Below are 25,442 nucleotides of genomic sequence, written 5' to 3' on the forward strand. Positions count from 1 at the left end.
TTCGAACCGACGATCCCACTGACTCAGCCAGTTGCCTATGCACCGTGCTAAGTACGCCTTGTAAATTATCGTTTGCTGTTTTTCACTATTTTCATTTTTTTTATGCCAACACAATCAAGCGCAGCTATTCCGCTGCAATTCACTTGATCATGTGGTTGTTGGTATTGTTAGTTTTTGCTAATAATTCTACATGCATGTTTGAATTATACAAACTTTTACCCTAGATTAAAAATTGTGTTGCAGAAAAAAAGAAATTTCCGACATTCAAATTTGATCCAATGAAGAACACGATTTTAGAATTAGGGTCTTTAGATATATATTATGAAGATTTATTTAAATCCTTAATTCGAAAATGCATTCTACCTGTAAAAAAAATGTTGTTTCCGGCAATTGAGAGCTCGACGATGATGTTAACATTTTTGCCATATAATTACTGCCGGTAAAAATTTTGGAGCCATTAATGTTCATGAATACTCTCACCAACTTTTTTAATTCCTCCACAAAACTGGAGCTTGGTTTAATTAAACCACCTCTAGAAATCTGGTCTACTCGGGTAAAAGTAGCTTCCGCGGACGCTTCTTCTTACAATTTTAGCTTCCGGATAATATATCCAGCGAGATATTCGACCGCGTCTTCGTGGAATTGGTTTATATCATTTTCCACCCCCATAGCCGGATGGACTTTCAGAATGCGGAATATCTCTAAGCGGAAGGCAATCCGTTGTGTCTGCAGCCACATTTCGTCGACCCGAAAGTAATTCCGTATTTTGTGCTTTATTAATACAAATAAAAGTTCATAATACATTTGAAAGTATATACATATGTACTAAGTATATTGTGAATTATTTCAGGTTTTGGACAAACATATCTTACCAAGAATATATTTGCGTAGCCTATACTTGAATTGCATGGGGCTCGGATGGTCATGTAACCCACCTTTTGCTCGCATCGCACCGAAGAAATTTTCTAAAATGTCTTGGTTTAGCCTGTAAGTAAGAATATAACTGAAACCAAATTTAGTTTGTACATAGCGGTATAGCTCTCTTAGTGATTTGTTGCTCATGAAAATCCCTTTCTGGAATGGCAACAGTGTCCTTTTATTTGTAGCCCTTATATCAAGAACGAGTGCATCCATTGCGGCTAAAATTTTGTTCTGTTCTTCTAATTCTACTCCGTAAGGCTTTTTGGAAGGGAAGTTTTGAACTGTGGTAAGCTTTGAGTTCATTAGGTCAAACCAGTCATTGACAAATTCAATTAAATCAGCGGTATCGAGCGGATTATACCGCTCCACGCCCATTTTGTAGCAACGTCTGATGGCACTTGCTGTGTTATTTGAAAATAGCTGCACGGCAAGGCTTACTTTCTGTCGACCAGAATGATGGACCGTTAAATGTTTTTCGGTCAATTTATGAGTGATGGTCAGGTCCGACGATGATGTACACTGCATTATTTGTAAAATCGTCCGCGACGTTGTTATTTTATTTCTAAAAACGAACCCAGTGTCTAAAAAGTGATTGCGCAAAAGTTTTAGCAAATGTGGGGCGCCAGCAAAAGCAAAAATTTTGTTATCTTCTTCATACGGATTCAGGAACCATATATTTTGTAAAGGAACGGAAACGAATTATACCTTATTTGGTTGATACAAATAAAAAATGTTAACCTGCGGAAACCCCTAATTCTTTCCAAAGCCCTTGATTTCCCGCACCCATATCAGATACTGTACACTGAGGGAAATAATGCATAGTAAAAATGAATAATTTATATTTGATTATCGTTTAAAAATGTTCGCATTTAAAAATAATATTTTCATACAAAATTTATTACGCACGTATTTGACTGTTCACATCTGAGTATATATATGAGTGTACATACGTACCCCAAGCATGCAGAGCGCCGCTCTGAGAGCGGTGACAACACACACATCCATACATAGTACATGTTTATCCGTACAAATCATGTGCTGTGGTGTTGATGGATATTCAACATTTGAAAGCAAATTTATATGGCTGGGTGTAGCTGAGTGAGCAAAGATGCATGCCACAATTTGTTGATATCCGGAGATGGTCAGGGTTCGAATTCCACTGCAGGCAACATGCAAGTTAAATATTTTTTTTTAGTTTTTGTCTTGATTATTCACTTCACGGATGCTTTTTCAGAACGAACGCGGTCATTTTAATATGCGCGTAATTGAATTGAATATTTACCAATATACAGTACTTTCGTTGGCGTTTATAGTAAGATCAATTACGTTTCTATTTGATTTTAATATTTTTTCCCCTCAGTGTACCAACAACCGGGTAGCCGGCCTTTCCAAGTTGGGTTATAATGTTTTCAATGCAGATTTTTGTGATTTTACAATCAAATGCAAAAAGAAACCGGTTCTTTCCACGAATGTTTTAGGTCTCTCGCTATAACCATTTGTACATACTTTGCCAGCGATCTCACAGTATCTGTGAGAGAATCATGCTCGTATACTTCCGCAACCTTCATTTCGTCGAATACCAATATGCAAATCCTATCAGCCACATCGACATTGTTAACGGCTTCCATTGCGCAGACTCTGAGGGCAACGGAAACCCTTTCCGATACAAATGGGTGTAAGCCCTTGGTCCTGCTGCATGCAAAGGTAAGGCCCACGCGATGTCAGCATACTTCCAATGAATACTTTTCGCGGGCATTTCGAGCTGTCGCAATTGATTTGCTGTGAAGACCGAAAGAGAGTTCTTTCGAAATACACTAAGTTTTTCAACTTCCGCCTTCAATTTAGTTATATGAGCTTTTAACTCTTCGATTTCTTCCCGTAAATCGTTGTTGTCCAATTGAAAACTGTTTTCAAGATCGATCCTATTATAAAAATGACACACAAATATGCATCCATACTTGAAAAGTTTTTGAGTTAACAATGAAAACGTACTCTGTTTGAGTTGAATCGTCTTTTTTGTAATCAATGTTGAGCGGTTCATTCCAAGAGGATATATATTCAACCATGGGCGTAGCCAGGTAGGGGCGGGGGTGCTCGAGCCCTACCCCCCCACCNGACGTTTCCATTTTGTTCTGCAAAAGAATATAAAATTTTAATAAGCGGTATTTAATTAAAAATTATAAGTCTGCCAAATAATGAACTATTTGCAGAATTGCCATACATTAAGGGGTTAATACTACATACATACATATATATGCATGGGTGTAGCCAGGTAGGGGCAGGGGTGGTGCTCGAGCCACCCCCCCTAACTTTCAAATTTTCCTTATATATATATAAAATAGTACCCTGAAATGCCAGCTTAATAGGGTCGAGCCCCCCCCCCTAAATTTCATTCTGGCTACGCCGATGTATTCGACTCTCATTGGAACCCCCAATATGATCTACCTCAAAATCCGATTCTTCGAAATGAAGCTGGCAAACTTTTGATCTTTGGTGCAATTCTACACCAGTCGCCTCTACCCATTTTTTCTTTATTATTTCTTCTCTGGGCACCTTGAAGAAGCTTAGCTTCGCCTATGCCCACGTCGAGTAACACTAGGCACAGGAAGTACTAGGCTTTGTCTACACATTAAAAGAGTACTTGGATTAAAACAATAAATTTCTCATGCATCCTCTATGCAAAAAAGCGTCGGTTTCATATTTCATTGAATTTACTAAAATATTTATTTTATTTGCAGTTCTTATTATTTACTAAAATTATCCTTAATTGCTAAAGCTCCTTATTGCCGAAACCGAGTCTTATTAAAATGAATTCATCGGAATACAATTTAACCCATTAAAAGTTACATATATATATATATATAATGTATATTAAAATAACATCAAAACGCGTCGGCCAAATTGATATACTTATATAGTTCAAATTAAAATTAATAATTACGTCATCAATATCGTTTTGGTTTCTTAACATTATGCATTCGTAATGTAGGCAAAGGTTTTTCTTTTATTTTTATGCATTTTGTTGTAGTGTAAACTATATTTTTATACACACGAAAAAAATACAAATAAAAAACTTTGTATACATTGCGAAAAATTCTCTGTAGGTGTGTATACTTTTGTGGTTTACTGTATGTGTATCTTTTAAAAGTCCTTAAATTCGGAAATCTTACCGTGGGAAATGTAAAATATAAGATATTTAAGATAAGATCGCTAGCAGTTAAATGTACACAAATACGCCGGATTTAACAAAAGGCCTGGATTCNCACTGTATGTGTATCTTTTAAAAGTCCTTAAATTCGGAAATCTTACCGTGGTAAATGTAAAATATAAGATATTTAAGATAAGATCGCTAGCAGTTAAATGTACACAAATACGCCGGATTTAACAAAAGGCCTGGATTCCAAGTTGATGCTTAAGCTGCCGTCAAGAAAAACACTAGGTATAATGCAGCTGTTCACTGCTACAAAAGCACTGGGTTCAAATCTGGAAAAAGAAGGCGTTATATTTTAGCAATTTGTAAAATCCAAGATTTGCATTCCTACCTGAATATGGAGCCAAAAACTCCGAGTTAAAACACCACACAAATCGCTAGCAGTTCCGTGTACACAAATACGCCCAATTTAACAAAAGCTCTGGATTCCAAGTTGTTGAAATTGCGTTAGTTGCGTGCACACAAATACACTGCCGTCAAGAAAAACACTGGGTACAATGCAGCGGTTCAAAGCTACAAAAACAATGGATTTTATGTGGCCTTATAACCAAGGAATGAAACCGAAACCCAAACCGAAACCGTAACCGTTTAAAACCGTTTCGTTTTTCAAAACCGAAACCGAAACCGTAACCGTTATCTTGACCTGAAAAGGAACGATACCGAAACCATTTCAATCACAGGTTTCAATCGGTTTCCAGAAATTTACAAAAATAATAAATAAAAATTTCTTTGAAATAAATGATTTATTTAACCAAAATCAGCAACATTTTGCTAAAATTCTTGTTAAGTAGTAAATAAGTATGGCAAGGTAACTTTTCGCAAAAATCTGCTGATGACTTTGTTGTTGTGAATCGATAATCGATTAATTATATTTAAGTAGTTTCTTTCCCGTACGCAATGCGAGATCCCGCGTGTGCCCAAAATAGCCCAGAAATCATGCCTGTACTCAACAAAATGGGTAATAGAGAGCGAAAATTCGAGCGTATTCGATCGTAAGTGTATTCTTCTTCCTGCCCGAAACAGCCCGAAATTTTCTACGAGTAAAAATGGATAAAGTGTCAAAGTGCATATCAGCTGTATTGTGTTTACATGTTGCCTGCATTTACTTGGTGCTTTTAAGGAAAATTGAATGGCCTGTTGATGTATTTTCAATCTATGTACTTAAAATCAAATTTGTGAAACCAAAATTCAATTTCCAAGTGTTTGCATTTAATACCATGTTCTGACCGACAACCAAAACATTTTTCCTTCATTTTCTTTTCATTTACAACCTTTAACTTTCATTCTTATTTTGCTTTGGCCAGGCAATTAACAATAAATCCGAAATGGCGTATTAAAGATGATAAAATATGACTTCCACTTCGATAAATAATCGAAAAAAACTAGTGAAGACACCGATTGGAATGAGTGGAAAGTGAGTTTTCAAGTAGTTTTCAGCGACAACTGGTTTTCGTTTAACAGATTTTATATGGACGAAAACACAAGTTTTAGGTCGAAAACCAGTTTTAGCAACGAAAACATGTTTCCGATGTCGGTCAGAACATGGTATAAGTGACAAAAACAAGAACAACGTGAATCAGCTGTTTCTCGACTTGTGGGCACGAAATGTGGGTTTTTGCGTTTCCGTACTTCTGAACTTTGTTCCATTTTTGAAAGAAAATGTTTCTCTTATTCTCTAATTACCAAATCCGGTCCGGATTGTTAGGGAAAGAACCTAGTGTTGATATTATCAGTGAACTGTAATTTTCGATTTTCTTTCCTCAACGTTTAAGACATTGTGATTTAAATAATATCAACAAAATTTCTGTGAAAAACCGAAACCGGAACGAAACCGAAACCAAAACCGAAACACTTGGCAAAACCGCAACCCAAACCGGAACGTTATTTTGAATCGGTTTCATTCCTTGCTTTATTACACACATTTTTAATTAGAATAAAACCGTCCCATTTATTTTTATAAAAAAGTTCTAAAAACCGGCATTTTGTTTTTAATAAGTATTAAGAAGTTTTTTTAAACTTAAATTCTTTGGAATAGTTTTTAGTTCATTGTGTGAAAATTTCAAATCGATCGATACACAAACGTCTGAGATATAGCGTGTTTAAATAATAATTTTGTAAAAATTTCCTATCACAGTATGATGTTTTAATTCGTTCAAACGAACGGAGTCGACGTGACGCGACGGAGCGTGGCGACTGGTATAGCCCGCTATAAAACGCTTTATAGCTCGGAGAAATCAAAAAAGTACCTTTTTTAACCGACTTCCAAAAAAAGGAAGAGGTTATCAGTTCGTCGGATTTTTATTTTTTTTTTATGTATGTTACCGCATAACTTTGGACCACGTCAACCGATTTCGATAATTCTTTTTGCATCGGAAAGGTAGTAGGTGGTCCCATACTTAGATCGGATCATGAGATATATATATATATATTTTTTTTATATGAGAGCTGAAGTCGGTTTTTTTTTTGCTAAAAATTACTTGTTTTATTAATGATTTATATGTAAAAAGACCTGATCTTTCGATTGAGATGACTTAAAACAATATTAAAAATGACCATAATTGAGAAAAATTACAAATAAAATTTCACCGTGAAAATGGGAAAATTTTGGAAAACGCATAGCACCATCGGATAGCCCGTACAAAAATCTATATATGTAAATCATGGTTTTTGAATTATTTTTCCTATTTTCTGTCTTTTCAGCTATTCGAAAACAAGCTTGTTTTGCACCGCTCAGCGCGCTTGGGACATTTTACATGAATCGCCTATGTAACTAAATTTCAGCGCCACCTGGCGGTAAATTTTTTTCGAAAGAATTATTTTTCCTGTTATCAATACATATTTTGAATCTGAGGATAATCGAACCATAAACGCGATTTTTAGTAATAACTCGACTCCAACGCCACCTGGCGGGTTTTTTTGCAATGGTATTGTTTTTCCTATTGTCAATACATATCTCAAATATGAGGCGAATCGGACCATAAATACGGGTTTTACTAATAACTCGACTTCAGCGCCACCTAGCGGTTGTTTTAATAGTTATTCTGCTATTCGGAAGGTAGAAAATTTCAAAAAACACATATCAAAAAAATCGGTCCAGCCGTTCTTGAGTTATAAATGGTGTAACTAACACGACTTTGTTTTATATATATACATAGATACAAAAAGAATAAATTGTATTCACCCACTAGAACTTGAAGGGAGATCTCCCAATGTGAGGAATTAAAGAGTAATCCCTTTGGCCTGATTTCGGAGCAATAGGAGAGATTTGTCCGTTTTGACCTCCTTTATAACTCGCTTAGGAGTTAAATCGGAGATCTCCTAAACGAGCAACAAACGAACACTCCCAGAAATTTTGTGTTATTGTGTTATTGGAAAAATTTATCATGAAAACAAAACATAATATTTCTTATTGAAAAAAGAAAAGCAGGACGCAATCAATTAAATGGGACAGCCAAAGTTAAGACTCGTCGGGTCTACGTAACCGGAACGACCCAGATTTATATCTGGCCAAGGACTGTCACTCCAGCAACACTCCCCAAAAGTCTTTGGGGAGTTTGTATGCTGTTACAACAACAACAACAACAACAACTCGTCGGTATGTATGACAATATTTGCATCAGCTTATTAATGGTTGCATTACTTAACTTAAAATGCATTTCAGATTGCGCTTTCATATATTTTCGCGTCCAGAACTTTTAATGGGTATCGGAAGAAAAGAGTGACCTTTACATATAAGGGCTGGTAAATTGCTTGAAGTGTCGCGTTGGGTACGAGCAAAAACGAATTAAACGAACCGCCTACCGACACTTACATACATAAGTCTGCATAAAATTCCTGTCTGAGAATGAGGTGAATACAAATCAAACACTCTCCAGGGAAGCATTGTCGTCACAATAATTTTATATTGTTCAACGTTCATATAATTTTTCTATATAATTATTCAATAAGCATTATTTATGTACATCCGTTTTACCTGTTTACTAGTGTAAGATGTCATATTAGCGTATATACATATGTATATGTGCATGTAAGTATGTGATAAAAAGAATTAATAAATGCTACGTATGTCAGCAAAATATTTTTATGTAAATCGCTTGTATTGAAGCTCCATGAGGAGGAATATAGGAGAATAGAAACGCTATATTTTACTCTTACAGGATGTTTGTGGGAGGACTCTGATGGGAGTACTCCTTTATTGGTCTTCCGGGAGGGATATAGGATGTTTTTCTATGTGCCCTCCCTCGTTGCCTTCTTGGGGGTTTCTGGGATATTTCTTTCTGTACTCTCTGATCGCTCATTTAGGAGGTCAAAGGGAATACTCGACCCCCTAGGACATTCCGTGTTAAAGGGATCATACAAAATAACACGCTTATACACAGAAGTATGGGGAGTAATGGGGAGTAATCGTAAACTCGCAAGGGAATAATCAACAAGCAATCGTACGATGCTCCCAAGTTCTACTGGGCAGTGCATTTCTTAGTCTTATTTATAGATAATGAAAACAAAAACGCCTGGACTTCCTCTTTGAAAACCTCACGCAATATCCCTTTTGTTTGCCATTATTTGCGCAAATTTTTCGTATTGCCCGTATTACCGGTCGCGAAAACACAGAAATCGAGAAAATTCATTTATGATGGCTTTTACAATCATGCACAGTATATTTTACTTAATTTTTTTTAAATAAAATTGTATTATTTAAACCCACGAAAATAACAATCGAAACGTTCTCCGTCATCAAATTTGCAACTTAGAAAAACGGAACTACGATTGAAATGTAGAATAGGTATAATCGTAAATTTCGAAGATTGATCGAAAGGAAACGGAACGCAGAATACCAAAGTTGCCAAACGGAGAAAATTTCGATTCGAGTCGAAATGCAGAATAGGGCTGAATAAATAAACAATTTGCTCCGTAGTCCATATGCTTACAGCTCGTGAGGCTCAAATCGGATAATTAATTTGCAGGTATATTCAAGAAATCGGCTCGAGAATGCACAAGAGCTTAGTTTTGTACTAGAGAATACATAATTACATTTAAGAAATGATATGAAAGAGTTACAATGTTTTAAATTATGTGGCTTCGTTTTTATGAGATTCTTGTACTGACAAGATAATGTAGGTCCCTACAATACAGAAGAGAAATAATACAAATGTTCATTTGCTTTGTTTGGAATTATTTTATTTTCATGTTTGTGCTTTTGATTATGACGGGTATCCGTATGGATTCACGTAATATCATAATTTTAAAAAATATAATTACATCAAATCGCGCTGTTTACGAATGCATTATTATTTTACATATAAGGTTTATCATGAAATAGACACACATTTATACAAATCTTTCCATTATCGTTCTTATTTTACTTGTCCTATTTGTGTAAGTATATATGTATGTAGGTATTTGAATGCATTCCAATTCTTTCATTCACAATTGTTAGTTTTATTTTTTAGAAGGGTTTATTTGATAAAGTTAAATTTAGTTCAATTCATAGAACAACATCTACAATAATAATACATTCAATTTAAAAAATATATATAAGCATACATACACATGGCATAGATATCACTACACAACTCGTTAAACATACACACAAGACATTTAAAACATTTATAGCTTAAATATAATTTAACACATAATATAAATTATTATTTTAGACACATATTCGAATATTCTTAATTAAACGTCACTTCACACAACAAAGCCATTAAAACACAGTTTCCTTATATTCTTCCACATAATAACATCTAAAATTAAGCTTTTACAATTACTAGAATGTACGAGTATTTAAACCATAACAAAAGCATCTTTTCCGCAAAACAAATAGGGAAATTGGTCAATCATCGTCTGCACAATGTCTTCTAAATATGGCCGCAATTGTTCAAAATGGCTCATATCCGTGAAGTCAATAGGAATCAGTGTTGGCCACCAGCAAATAGCCAAATTTTTACTATCCATGCTGTTTAATTTGGAATTCTCAGATACACTGTAATGAAAATATAACAGAAATATTTAAAATGGTATGCCACACAGGGTATTGTCGTTCCACCAAACTTACTGAACGAAATGTTCGAAAATGTACTTTAGGATCAAAAAATTCATGGGCGGTAATTTCTGTAATAAAGTCTTCAGTAATATCAATCGGCAGCTTCTATCAGTTTTTACTTCTACATTAACTTTAGATGAGCCAATGCCTCGTGAACCTTTAAAGAAAAGAAAATATAAATATTAGACTGCATCACCAAAAAAAGTTGCGGTTTTTCCGGCGGGATTACAAAGTTTATTATATTTGAAGACCTTCACCAAAATATTTGGGAAAAATATTAAGATGTAAGTGAGCTGGACCGATTTGAAAATACCTCCAAAAATGGAGTGTTTTATGAATAAAAATAGTTTTGTAAAGAACTTTTTGAAAAAACTCCCCTCAGATGACAAAAAAAAGAGTAAGTAAGCTTAAAAAAACAGCATAAAAATATTTTAAAATCTTTTCAACGGAATCGTAAGAATGAGATTTCTGATGCTGTTTTTTTACTTTTTTCAAAGATTGATTTACGAAAAACTTGAATAACTGGGCCAAAACTATTCTGATTTAAGACTTATGGGATCTCGGTAGAAAGGTATTTTCACACTGTTTTTTTTCTGTCCAAAAAAATATCATTCGTGTCGCAATTTTTTTTTTTTTCAAATACCAACACATCTTAATTCAACTTTGAATGACGTTCGTTCATTCTACCTTTCTCTTTCATCCTTTGAATGAGTTTATTAGCAAAGAAATTAAAAGGGTGAGAAAATACTTTTCTACCGACACCTTTTAAGTCTAAATCAGAAGAGTTTAGGCTCAGTTATTCAAGTTTTTCTTATACCAATCTTTGAAAAAAGTTAAAAAACAGCATCAAAAATCTCATCATTACGATTCCGTTCAAATTTTCTTTAAATTTTTTTTTAAATATTTGTATGCAAATTTTTTAAGCTTAAACCGTTTTATCATTTGAAAAGATTTTTTAAAAAAAAAATTTAAGAAACTATTTTTATTCATAAAAAACTCCATTTTTGGAGGTATTTTGAAATTTTTCGAAATATTTTGGTGGACTTCTTTAATAGATTTTATAATTCCAATGGACGCTTTCCATTTCCAGACAACCGGTCAGGTACGAGCATGATTTTTAATTTCGACCAAACTCAAATACATTGTTTGTTGGTCCAAATAATGAGACACGTATTTTTTCTTTTGGCTCGGAAAAATTTTTCGGCCGAATTAAACGCGATTTTGTTTTTCAGGCAAAAATCGATTATTCGAATTGACAGTGAGATTTTTTTTTTAATGCCCATAACTTTGTCAAAATTTAATAGATTCCAACAAAGTTTTTACTAAAATGTCAGTAATTCTTGTCACTTTAAGATAGAATGACATAATTATTGATTTTCATTATTTAAAATTCTTTATTAAACAATAAACAAAAAGTGCAATTTTTTTTTTTTATTTAATTTCTCAAAAAGTGTATTTTTTTTTTGTCTCAAACTTTTTTACCGGGAAAGAGACACTTTAAACTACAATCAACCCAAATCTCTAATAGCGAAGATTTTTTTTTCTGAGATGATTTTTTATAGAAAATATACGTTTTTGTGGTACATACTACAATATTCTTATATTGTTTAACTAAATGGAACATATGTATGTAATATATCAGCAAAAAGTACAGCCGTGATCATTTTTTGTGTATCAAATAGATATTAGAACATACTTTCCACCATACAGTTTCGATTATAAAAAGCGGGAAAATGTGATTTTGTATTTCAATTCAAGAATTCTGACATTTGTGTAAAAACATTGTTGGAATCTATTAAATTTTGATAAAGTTATGGGCATTTAAAAAAAAAAATTCTCACTGTCAATTCGAATAATCGATTTTTGCCTGAAAAACAAAATCGCGTTTAATTCGGCCGAAAATTTTTTCCGAGCCAAAAGAAAAAATACGTGTCTCATTATTTGGACCAACAAACAATGTATTTGAGTTTGGTCGAAATCATGCTCGTATCTGACCGGTTGTCTGGAAATGGAAAGCATCAATGGAAAAATAGTATCGATTTTTTTTTTGTATGGGGAGGGATGCAGTCTAATAAATATACATACTTATACTAATGAGAATGTACATTTTTACCTGCAATATCTTCAAGCTCCTTGATTATATCTTTGCTAAACAACGGGGGCAACCGCTTCGAAAAAAAGTCTTTCAACGCCGTTGCTACTGCATTTACTGGAATATCAAGAACATCAATAATCGTATGTGGATCTGGAAGAATTAAATTCATTTATAAATTAAGGAAACAAGCTTAACACTGCTGAATGGTAAATTGAAGGAATCAGAATAGTTTTCAACATAACTTAGAAAATAAACCTCCCGTCAAAGTTCTTAGTGCCTTTTTGGGCCAGTGATATTTTTCATTGAATTAAGCGCTGAAAGCCTAAAAAGCGCATAACACCTGAAAATGCTGGTGTGAGCTCTACTCTAAGAATTGGCAAACTCAAGATAAAAACGTTTAAATCGAACTTTCCATCATTTGTACAAATACATATTCAAATTTTTTTCTTTTTACTTGATCGTGGCCTTTTTTATGACGTGCAATCATGTAACGGCCACTGTGGGTGAGTAGTTAGAGGTACGTACTAGCATTCCGCATGACCTGGGTTCGATCCCCGGTCCAACCAACATCTAAATTAAAAATATTCCAACAGCAGTCGCCCCTCGGTAGGCAATGACAAACCTCCGATTGTATTTCTGCCAAGATAAAGCTTCTTAGCAAAAGTGTAAGCGCCAAAATATTAGGGGTATTTAGCAGAAGAGCTGATTAGCTCAAGCAACAACTTTGACAACATTTGTGGGTTTGAGCTAGGTCACTTGCTAATTATGGTGAACAAAACTATTACTATTACTATTAAACGGTATTACAATGATCATGAGCTTTTTAAGTGAGCTAGTGCAGGCCGTAGAGCTTGTTGAGTAATTCACGGAACTGTTTTCAAAATTTTCGTAACACCCCAAAATTCTCAACTTATTCTTAAAAAAAGAACATTTTTACATGACTTCCCGCACTAAACAATTTTAGGCTCAGTTATTTTTTACCGAATTTTAAGTTTGGTATGGATTTGGGTCGGCCGCAGTGGTGTAGTGGTAAGCAGTGCTCGCTTCCACTCCGCAGCCGCAGGATTCAAACCCTGGTCAAAGCAACATCGCAAAAATATAGAAAAAAGGTTTTTTCTTAACAGCGGTCGTCCCTCGGCATGCAATGGCAAACCTCCGAGTGTATTTCTGCCATGAAAAACAGCTTCTCATAAAAATACAATCGCCGTTCGGAGTCGGCGTAAAACTGTAGGTCCCTNGCACGCCACAAATCGGAGGAAAAGCTCGGCCAAACACTAACATATGTGTAAGCGCCAATCTATAATTATTATTATGGATTTGGAACGAAGAATATTTGTACTATTTAAAGAAATAATAAGTGTTGTGAGCACATTGTAAATGTGGAAATTTTTTGGAATAATTCAGAAGTTTACACAAATTTTTATTATTTTTCCCACTTGACAACATTTTTTTCCAAAATTTCAAAACAAAATAGTCTCTACAGTCAGTCATTACTTCAAAAATAATGTTCATTTCCTAGTTAAACTAGGTATCATTTATAAAAATCAATAGACAGTTTAGGAAGTTATGCATTTTCTTAAGATTTTTTAAAAATCACTTCGATGTAATTTCACAGAAAAATTTTATCAGTTGGATTTGAATCATTTTGAGATTTCAATATGTGCAAGTTCGTATAGAAAAATTAGTACAGTCAATAAAGCACTTAAGGTGGAAAAAACTCCATGAACTCCAGGATAAAAATGGCACCATGCTGTTCAGAAAACTAGTTTAATCAAAATAAGAAAATGTTGTATCTCTCAATTTGACAGGAAATATTTTCAATTAATTAAACTACTTCTACTAGCATGGACGCACAAATGGATAAATGTAGAATTACGCAAGTGGTCGTAATTTGTTGAATTGGTGAATGAAACTTTACTCCTACAAGGATTACTTCACGGCAGAAGTCGAAAACAACCCTCTGCACTTTGAAAGTGTCCCCAAATAACTGTTACTATTTAAGAGAAGAGAATAACCCACAAAAGAGAACTGGCGATTTTTTTTTAGATGTGTGCTCTCGCTCAGTGGGAAAGGGTTATTTGCATATAATTTCCGTTTCTGTTGGTCTCGGAAACTTATCGCTGGGAGAGAAAACATATGTTAGAGCGCGGTTACCCACGAGCGTGTACGTAGCGTACCGTAGAAGTGCGTAGAAACATATCAAATTTACTGTTGATAGAGAGAGCAACGTCAACGTCACGGTCATGCGGTGGCCGGGTTGCGTGATTTCAAATTCTTTTTGATTTAAAATCCGCTATCAATTAAGAAATATATTTGATTTTTGATTTGGTTTGTTGACCAAATAAAAAATTAAATTTATTTGTGATTTGATTTGTAGAGCGAATCAACTCGATTTGTGACTTTTCAACTAAATAATACTTTTTTCGTGCAACGCAAATAAGATATTAAAGTATCTTCCAACTTCCAGTTCTACGAAAATCTTCGGGATTTTCGATACTTCTTCGGGATTCTCTGGACTACATCGGAACTATTTGGTTTTTTTCGATACTACTTCGAGATTTTTCAAGATTCTCGGGCCTATATCAGGATTTTCGAGACTTCGTTTAGATTGTTGGAATATTCGGGACTACTTCGGGATTTTTAGACTATTTCGAGACTACTTCTTCGGGACTATTTCGGGATTTTCGGGACTACTTTGTAAGATCCCGATATAGTCCCGAAGATTCCGAAAATCCCCTGCCAAAGTGTCTTTGCCTAATGCAAATTTAAGCAGCTTATAAATAACCCACAGCAGAAAACACATAAGGATCGCACAGAGAGATTTGGAACGGTGAGAAACACATTTTGCTTGAGAGGTTTGTGTTTGTGTCAGTGATAAACACCATAAAATAATAAGTGGAGAGGGTTACTTCGATCTCTGTTTCATGGTGATTTAAAAAATCAAATCGGTTTTTTTTTGTAAAGGCTACCAATTTTGAAAAACCCGGGTTTTTAGGACCGGTTACCAAATCCAAATTTTTTGTAAAGATGGATGTTTTCTTATACTTATTTACCACGGATAATTGATGTGAACAACGCCCTTTAGAGATAATCGAAAAATGCCCTGCATGAAATTGTTATTATTCCTTTGATAAACTAAAAACGTATACATATGTATATACATATTTAATACGCTTTGTTGTTGTAGCGGCTACAGAGTCTGTGGAAATCAACACTGACTCCCTGTGAATGCCGTTTATGACCTGTCGGTATGCTGCCAAGTCCAAAAGTTGTTTTATTAACCACTGGACTTCGTTCGCCGAAACCAAGTGTCTGTTCGGGTGCCCACGTCGGTGACACGGGGACCATTTGAGCCTTGCCGTGCAGTTGATGTTGTGGCGACATCAGAATGCATCCGGTCGCTGTCCGAAGTGCCACGTTTTGGCAAGTCTGTAGCTTCCTCCACTGCGTTCTACTAATCCCGGGCGACCAGACAGGCGCGGCATAGTTAAGAAAAGGCCGGCCAATTGCCTTGTATGTTGCCAATAACGTTTCTTTGTCTTTGCCACAGGTGCCGCAGGTAGCGACTAGAGGACATTGTTGCTTATTTGTAAGCGCCGAGAAGGAGAGCATACTGTCGAAGCTAACTCCAAAGGTTTTCGGGTTATTCATCATCGACGTGAATGCCCAGCTGCAGTCTGACCTCCTTCGTCTAGGTGGTAAAATGGGTTCCAAGGATTTTGTAGGGGAGAGGGTTAGGCTCATTGAAGTGAAGAAGCGAGAAAGTTCAGAGAGGTAACCGCTTACTTTCGAGCACAAGTCATCAGTTACATTCCCAGACGCCATTATCCAGCAGTCGTCAGCATAAGAGACCAGCGAGACTCCCTCTGGTGGTTGAGGAAGCTTTTAAATGTAATAATTAAACAGTAGTGGAAAAAGACACCACCCTGTGGGACCCCCAGTTTAATTTTCCTTAGCCTGCTTGTTTTGTCTCTAAAAATTGCTGATGAGCGTCGATCACTCAAATAATTCGCCGACCACCGTTTGAGTCTCCGTGGGAGAGAGGAAGCCTCAATGTGTTCTAGTAGCGTGGACTGACGGTGTCAAACGCCTTTGACAAATCCAACAGTACTAGGACTGTTCTCCCACAGGGTCGGTTACGGTTTGGACCACGTGTTAACTGAGTGTTTATGGCGTTAAGTGCAGTGCACTTTACGGAACCCATTCTAATGCCTCGTTGGGGTCAGGTGGCTCAGGTAATGCGCGAGTAGCAATGCCTCTACTGTCTTCGCTCCCTGGAAAAGGAGAGTTATCGGACTATAAGATAATGCTGGCCGGTTTCCCCGGTTTGAGCAGTGGTATTCTCGTCCCCATTTTCCGGGTAAAAGTCACCGAATACCATACGGTTTTCACCTCTGAGAAGCGCATCTATTACAGGGTGATATCTTGCCGGGCAGCTGGTGACAGGAGATATATAAACTTTAAATATTTCGAGTTCGACATCGCCGGACCGGATAGCAATACCCTGATATTCTAGGAAATAGCAGATGAGATTGCCAAGAACGCCATCAGTCTGTTCTCGAACAGACAATCTACATTCGTAGATCACTTCAACACTTGTACGGCGAAATAGACGATAATATGATTAGGCAGTTCACAGCAGTGTCAAAAACCGGACTAAAATGCTTGTGAGCCTACCAATTCGAGAAGTTAAAGGAAAACTAGGGCTGAAATTTCTATTTAACTTCGAAAAAAGCATTGACATCCTTTGTGATGTCTACTTTAACGCATAAAAAGGAGCTCCAACTGGAAACGCTAAGGACCTACCGATCTATGTGCGGCTCAACGACGGCGATATTAACCTAACCTAATTGGTCCCATCCCAAGTGGTGGGTCGCGGGAGGGTTACAGGTGGGACGCAACTCGGTCCTAAAACTAGTAAGAAACAATTGAATAAGCCAGCAGAAAATATAACAAAAACATAACATAACATTCAATACTGATATTGGCGTATTAGTTCAATTCAAACAGTCCCAAAAATCTCATTTATATTGTATTATGGGTCATTCCAGCGAAGACGACATCACAGGTCAAAAAATAAATTACACAGATTGCGTTTAAATCTGTGAGAATAGTAAAGCATGTATAATAATTCTTTGGAAATCAATTTTCATCGATTTATTTTTTAATATCTTCTCTATTTTTACTGTTAGTCTTTTCTCATCAAGGCATTTCTTGTGTATTGAAGATGGCAATGCTAATAACAATCATCACAAAAGAAAGTACAACTGAACAGTGATGAGTTATTAAAACTAGTAATTTTTAGCAAAAAAAAAACCGACTTCAACTCCCATATAAAAAAAATATATATATATATATATCTCATGATCCACTGATCGGATCTCAACCAGATTAGTATGGGACCACCTCTGAGACACTACCTTTCCGATGCAAAAAGAATTATCGAAATCGGTTGACGTGGTCCAAAGTTATGCGGTAACATACATAAAAAAAAAAAAATAAATAAATATTCCGACGAACTGATAACCTCCTCCTTTTTTGGAAGTCGGTTAAAAATACTGTACGTCGTACAGTCGTCACAAGCTAAGGTTTTTTGTTTTAATTTTCAAATATAATAATGCCCATAAAGCATAAAATGGACCATAACATTCTATTAGCTACATACGAGGAAGGCGCTATGAACGAAATATTTAGTTTGTCTAAAATAACGAAACGAATACATCTACTCAGAGAGGCGGATGTTATCGTTGTCCAACCGGCACAGTTTACTTAATCTAAGTTTAAACTGTTTCTGTCTAAATTATATGTATAATTAAGTTGTATACTTTATTAGTTTCGTAGTAATCTGATAACTGACTTCCAGTGTTAACGTTTTGAAACTTGTCAAATTAATGGTTAAAGAGATATTAAAAAACGAGCAAAAACGAGTTAGAATGTCCCGCCCGACATTTTTTTCAACTGTAATCATATTATTTTTCTAAAAAATAAAATGGTGTCTATGTATTGATTTTGGATTCTGGTAGCTTTCTAGAAACAACATTTTTAGAAATCAGGCATTATATTAAGCTAATTGGAAAAGTTTCACTCTTTCTGATGAGCTATTTTTGCTTAATTGGTAATTTGTGTAAGTAAAACAAACGTGTTTCCTTCACTGCTTGCTCTACGTTTCGCTCCTTAGCATCCTCAGGTGCGAATATTTATTTTTAAAATTAACAAACAAAAAGAAGATACAAATAAACAATTATAAACAAAATAGGTGACATAGGTGGGATTGGAAATAAAACAACCTATTTTTCCACATATTTTACGTAATTTCATACTATCCCCGGCTAAAAGGAAACTTTTTCTGCCTGGCGGTAGGAAATTAAATTTAAGAGCCAGTCCAATGCATATATATTTGCAATATTTAAAGGTAAATTATATATATATTAGTAGGGATGCGATACCAAAAAGGTTTTTACTCGACCATGGACCGATGGATCGTGGAGTTATTACGATAAGGGAAGGTGTGTCACCACATGGAAAAGGTTGGTAGCCACTGATCTAGGTTATTTATTTATTTATTTATTTGATTACGACAGTGTTTATTTTACACGCTGTATATAAATAGGCGGCCGCTGTGGTGTGGTGTTTAGCAGTGCGCGCTACCATTCCGCATGGCCTGGGTTCTAGCCCAGTTTCTGACCAACATAAAAAAAAAGTTTTTTTTTAAGTAATAGCGGTCGCCCCTCGGCAGGAAATGGCAAACCTCTGACTGTATTTTTGCCATGGAAACCAGCTTCTCATTAAAATGCAATCGAAGTTAGGAGTCGGCGTAAAACCGTAGGCCCCTACTCATTGTGTTACAACATCAAGGCGCACTTCACAAATCGGAGGAGAAGCTCGGCCATACACTAACATATGTGTAAGCGTCAATCCATTATTATTATTACATAGTTGAAGAGATTGAAGGTCTAGGTGATATGAATATACGTGCAGCATATTTTGCCGATATGACGTATGCTTGCCTATTTACACGGGACTTATCTTATCTTATCTTGGAAACGGGTTGGCTTTCCAAAACGGGACCAATCGAGATTTCAGCGAAAGTATATGGAATTTAGTCATGAAACTTGGTCAGGATGTTGGGGGAGGCTTTCTCTACATGAATGTATCACTCTCACAAAGTAGTTGCTAATAGTATTTAAGCAATTTGTTGTTAAATAATCTTCACTACCACCCCCCAATTTTTGTACAAAATGCCACTTATCAATTGTATTTTGGTTGATATACAATATCTTCAATGTTCACGTGCGTATTTTATACTTTTAATATTTACATATATATTCATCAATTAATTAACTAAAACGCGTTTATAAATCCGTTCACTCGTTTTTGCACTTTTCACAAACAAACAGAAATAACAATGGCCGACAGTAAGAGCAAATGTGTGCTGCCATACTTCTCGAAGCTATAAAATACAACTATAAACCATATCATTTTCGTTTTTGATCCAAAATTTTCGCCTGCTGGGCTTTTTATTATAAAATCGATACTTCGATAAATAATGAAAATTTTTAATAAAAAATCGCGCGATTTGTTATTAAAAATTTTCGCCTGCGGCGCTTTTTATTATAAAATCGATACTTCGATAAATAATGAAAATTTTTAATTAAAAATCGCGCGATTTTTTATGAAAAATTTTCGACCACGGCGCTTTTTATTATAAAATCGATACTTCAATAAATAATCAAAATTTGTAATTAAAAATCGCGCGATTTTTTATTAAAAATTTTCGCGGCGTATGTGCATTTTTTCATTGTTTCCGTTTTTTTTTTTTTTTGATTTTTTAGTATGTATGGCAGCACCGACATTTCAGTTCAGTTGGTGTACAAGGGAAAAAATGAGGTTGAATTCGGTATTTTTCGCAACTTTAAATGCGAATTACTTAGAAACTATAAGCCTCCGGAGGGTGGGGTCTGCAGATTTAGAATCTGAAAAAGCTCCTCTATACTCCCTAATATTTTGTTTTTTCCAAAGCCTGGATCCGTTTTGGAAAATTTTCCCTTGGAAACTGTTTAACGAAACTTAATTGAAAAAGTTCTGTTCCGTATTTTTACGGGCTTTAATTATAAATTTTTTTACATTAATGCGCCACGTATAAAAGAATTAAAAATTAAAGGCCTTCAAGGAAATGGCAGAATTGAGTTTTGTTGCAAGCTCACATGGGAAATCTGCTTACGACGGGAAGAAAGTCTTCAACTCCCGACCTTACAACAAATTCGTACAGCCGAGGCCCTCTTCCAATGGGGTAAGAATAAAGAGAGAAAGAGGTGCTGCATGCTTCCAATGCGATTGCTGTAAAAAGAGCTGCTACTAGCTTCACAGTGGACTTTATTTTATATATGACTACGGGTCAATTACTTTAATCCTATTTTAACCCTCTGATACTGACTTGACCGAAATTTCCCTATTTTACTGACGTGTAGTCTCTAAGACACCAATTTTCCAGATCAAAATATATACATATGTTAGATATTTACTAATTAATCTTTTTCGATTTAAACTGGAGATTCTATCAATATTTGAAATACTCATTAATGAAATCTAGTGGCACACATTCCTTTAAACGCATTCTTAAGCTTGCTACCTTCTCTCTCCTTTCTCAATGGATTACTCATAACATATTTTAACTCATATTGTTCGTAAAACTGTCGGCAGTGTATATTATAAGTAGGGATGTTGCGAATGTGGAATTTTAGACATCCGCGGATGCGAATGCGGAATTGTTTTTTTTTAGTACTTGAATTTAAAAATTGGAACATTGTATTTAATAAAAACTTTTTGAAAGGTCGTAAATCAAACCTGCGCCACTATATAACTACTTGCTCGAGGCGACAAACTTCAAAAACTTGAAACTTGGCAAAATTGTAAATTCTTTTCGATTGACACTGCATCAGTTGAGGGGACTTTCAGTTATATTTATTTATTTTTATTGCGGTGTTATAATTACTTTTTGAGAATTTCATCGGGGCCGCAAATGTCAGATGTATCCTCCTGACTTTCATCTTCACAATCTAGCATCATGGCACAATCGTTGTTTAAACACCGTTTTTCTCGAAGGAATTCTTCATTCTCATTCGTTTGGTTGTTTCGGAATTTGTCACGTCATCAGCGTTTTTCGATTTTAGTTTTTGAAACTTTTAATGCTTTCTTCTGTGACTGGTTAGATATACGTCTGTGCACTTGCACAATATTCCAGGGACCGAAAATAACAGTTATTTTTTCCGAGTTAAATTTGGCATAATATTTTTTATTCCGAAATAAATGTCCTATCCGGATAATAAAGAAACCGCTTATCCAAATTAAACAAATTTGGTATCATATGAAAGAGGACTGAAATAGCTTGTAAACAGAAATAATGAACGAAGGTTACCGATTCTATTTATAATTTTTTTATAACTTAATACTAAAGAAATTCATGTAAATACATACCTGACCCAATGTTTGTTCTATGGTAATTAATTAACATTTTTTATTGAAATATTTTTCAATGTGTGGCTTTCCTCTTTTAGACATTTCAGTTTTAAAGCTATTTAAATCCTCTTTCATTGGACTTGTTTAATTTGCATAAGACACTCTGCAAACCATTACTGCAGAATGTTTTAGAGTGAAGCTGGCTCTTTCTGTATGACTACTGAAATTCATTAAAGCCGCCAAATGGCTGTAGGTTGCACGAGTTGTGGAATCAAAATGGCAAACTTTCTCAACTATCTCTTTACATAAGATTGTATCTGACTGTTTGATTATAAGCTAATTTCATCCATAAATATGTATTGTATTTTGAAGTGAATTGTTTTCGTTATTTTCTTGTTAAAACACATGTGTTATTTATTTTTGTTCCAGCAATAAAATATTAGAAAAATATTTTTAATTGGATATTTCACTTGTTTATGGCGCATATTTCTGACTTTTGAGTGCATATTATATGCGCATATTTTCGACTTTTTGGTGCATAAGATTCCGAGCCCTAGTCATTAGCAAGCATTATTGCATGCAACTCTGTAAGAGAAATATTGCTAAAAATTACCGTTGATTTCTTAGAATTTTCCTTGTGGAGGGTGTTGCGAATTTTATTCCATATAATGCATGAACATAACTGACTTTTATATGGAAGAAAATGCGAAACACCCTCCACAAAAAAATCTAAAAAATTAATTGTAATCTTTAGCGACTTGAAACTTGCACTTTATTGCACTCAAATTGAATGGGCTATAAAACCGCATAGTCTAAATCTTTCTAGGAAATCTTACTAAAAATATGGAAATTTTTATGAAAATTTTTAAAGTTTAATTAATTTTTGTGAACTTTCTGCAAGCTTTTAAACTTTTATATATATTTTATGGTATCTGATATAAATATATGGGTCATATTTTAAATGAAAATTATTAGCAATAAATAAATAAAGATAAGTTGCCAACAACATAATTTTGAATTTTGCTGCTATTATTTTGACCGCAACTGTATCTCTTACTTTGTTTTTATCGTATATTTTTATATAAATTAAAAAGTGTTGCCATGAAATAAACGAATCCAACGAAGCAAATCCAACAAAAACATATTTGGTGAATTTCGCAACTTTAACAACAAATTACTTAAAAACTATAAGAGTGCGCGAGTTGGGGTCTTCACTTTTAGAATCAAAATACCCCCCAATTTTTTTTTTCGTGTCGATTTTCACTAAAATTTTCCCACATCTTTTCCATTAATTTTCTTTAAAAAGTTTCCAAGATGCAGCACTTTAAAGAAAGCTATGTATGACGTTTTCTTAAAATTTAAGGGTTGGAAGGGTGATTATAATATACCTAAATGTAAACTAACCTTCTTCGAATTTTTGAAAAAGCAAATCGACATGTGCCCGACTACCTGGAACTCTATAAATTCCTTCAGAGTCAAGTCCTTCTTTTTCAATAAATTCAACACATCTTATAAGAAAAGTAGGAATTTCATCTTTCTCTGAGATTAATAGCTTTCCAAAATGAGATTCTGTGTTATCTGATAATCCTTTTAATGCTTGCTTCAACTTCCTTTTGTGTTTCTTTTCTTGTTCCTTTTCCTTTTCTTGCAATTTCCGGAGTCTGGCATTATCTTCCTTCAGTCGCCGTTTTTCCGTTTTTTCAAAGTCTTTCAAAGATTTCGGATTCATATTAAACTCAGGCAAATTTTCTGTCCCATACAAATTAATACTTTCAGGAACCATGGAATACTATAAAAGTTGAACAAAATTAGAAAATAGCAAAGTAAAGAAAGTATATATTTTCCTACATCTGGTGATTTATCATTTTTAACGAGTTCATTTGAGCAATGTTCGCCGGGCTTTTCTATAAGAAAATATATTATCTTATGCTAAAAATTATATCAAAGATTTGCCCTACTAGTATCAGTTGCAGTTCTATGATAGTGCTGAGGAATCTCCGGTGGGCTTACATAAGACCCAAACAATGGAACTCTCGGTGTTTGCACAGGAATAGCAATCTTTTTTTTCTTGGTTTTTTTGTTTGTTGGTGTTTTTTTATTAAGTTTGTAGTATGAACTGTTTTGCTGGCGCACCTTCCGTTCAGTTGAACTTGCACAGCTGTCAGACTCAGTGCAGTCTTCAAATATAAAAAACAACCTAATTAGTTACAAATTTCGAAATCAATAACAAAATAATACCTTCATTTTCATAAATCTGCTCATATTCAGCCAACTCTTCCGAGTCATCTTCGTCGCAATCCAATTGAGTATGATTAAAGTGAGTATAACGTTTAGAACATTTATCAACTTCTGAAGTGGGTAAAAAAGTGTCTCCCCCGAAATTCATTTTGGCTACAGCATCGCTTACTAGTTGAAAGTTTTTCATATTTAATTTTCCGGGTTGCTAAAACGAAATACATTTAGAGTTTCCAAAATTGTTTAGCTCAAAATCTAATTTATGTATGTATACCTTCAATGTTTGACTGGGGCCTTTTGGACGAATCTTATTTAAATTTGAATCAATGTGCCGACGACCGGTTGTATACGCATGTGTCGAACCACTGAAGTTATTCCAAATGGAATTTTTGTTTAAATTTCTTCGTGTTTCATTCTTATCGTCCAGCCATTCTGAAATTAAAAGATAGTTGTATTAGAATAGGAAAATCAGAAACCGAGTTACTAATGAAATAGCGCTGAACGATTAGTCTAACTGAAAAAAAACATAGGAAATAATGGTATGAATAATTTAAAACGAAACATCTGCAGGAATAATGTTGAATTTTTAACCAGATGTTGAAACAACAATGATATCCGAAAAAAAAATATAAGATTATTATATACATTTCTGCTTCTCTTTGAAGCATTTATTACTTTAACTAGTATTGCATGTTTCATTGTTCGCAGGTTCTGCTTCATATTTTAATATACAGGATGGTCTCTGCAGTGGTTTCTTTTTGAAAGTTCAAAAAAGTGAACAAAAAGAAATTTTCCCGATATATATATTATTGGTTTATTCGAAAGAGCAAACATTTCTATTATTTATCGGACACGATTTAATTCATGTGGCCGCGTCGGCTGGCTTCGCAGTAACGCATCCTGTGGTGCGATTCACTACGCGATTCCAACAACTCTTGTTATTGTTAAGACAGCTAAGTAGACGACAATTTTAACAATTTAGCTATTCAGCAAACGTTTCTGTTACAACATTCGTTAGAGCGAAATCAGCTGTTGTCGTTAACGATAACAAAGGCCGCTAATTTGACGACGACGGTTTTAGGTGCAGAATACACTATTAAAACAAGTAATATAAATTAAATAACAAAAAAAAATATAGTTTGTTAAAACTTGTCTATTACCTTGTTTATACCAACACATAAAGCGCTTTGACCCAGTTCGCTGTGATTCAAAACGGAAGCATAAACCAACTTTCAATACGCTCAGAAATTCGAAAGTTTATTGACTCGAATTTATTTTCAAATCGCTTTTTTATTTCTCACATCGCACTAAGGGTTATTTGAGGCAAAAAACCGGTCAAAAGTGGTTTTCCTAAAATTCATAAAATGACACAAACAATGCATGTTTAAATAAGTACGATGACCGGTTCACCGCCCCCCAGCTCACAAACCCGCATGTTTTACTGCGTCTGGCCACATAATCAGTCGGAACCTAGCCTTTGT

The 25,442-nt window shown here is 34.8% G+C and overlaps 1 protein-coding gene across 1 annotated transcript in view; it reads right to left on the bottom strand.

Annotated features, from left to right (window-relative positions):
- Positions 1 to 9,288: 9,288 nt before the first annotated feature.
- The window catches only part of LOC108359102 (rho GTPase-activating protein 190-like), a 72,070-nt gene continuing 55,916 nt past the window's right edge, over positions 9,289 to 25,442 (bottom strand). Inside the window, exons 4-11 of the mRNA XM_017610782.1 lie at positions 24,236 to 24,393; positions 23,965 to 24,169; positions 23,685 to 23,903; positions 23,575 to 23,630; positions 23,131 to 23,515; positions 12,289 to 12,420; positions 10,188 to 10,332; positions 9,289 to 10,115 (exon numbers count right to left, since the gene is read on the bottom strand). Of these exons, the coding sequence (XP_017466271.1) occupies positions 9,917 to 10,115; positions 10,188 to 10,332; positions 12,289 to 12,420; positions 23,131 to 23,515; positions 23,575 to 23,630; positions 23,685 to 23,903; positions 23,965 to 24,169; positions 24,236 to 24,393 (1,499 nt within the window). The 3' untranslated portion in view covers positions 9,289 to 9,916. The remainder of the gene's footprint in view (positions 10,116 to 10,187; positions 10,333 to 12,288; positions 12,421 to 23,130; positions 23,516 to 23,574; positions 23,631 to 23,684; positions 23,904 to 23,964; positions 24,170 to 24,235; positions 24,394 to 25,442) is intronic.

This window comes from Rhagoletis zephyria, unplaced genomic scaffold, assembly GCF_001687245.7.
Source record: "Rhagoletis zephyria isolate East Lansing unplaced genomic scaffold, Rhagoletis_zephyria_1.1 Rzeph_scaffold_00339, whole genome shotgun sequence".
In the NCBI taxonomy this organism is placed as follows: domain Eukaryota; kingdom Metazoa; phylum Arthropoda; class Insecta; order Diptera; family Tephritidae; genus Rhagoletis; species Rhagoletis zephyria.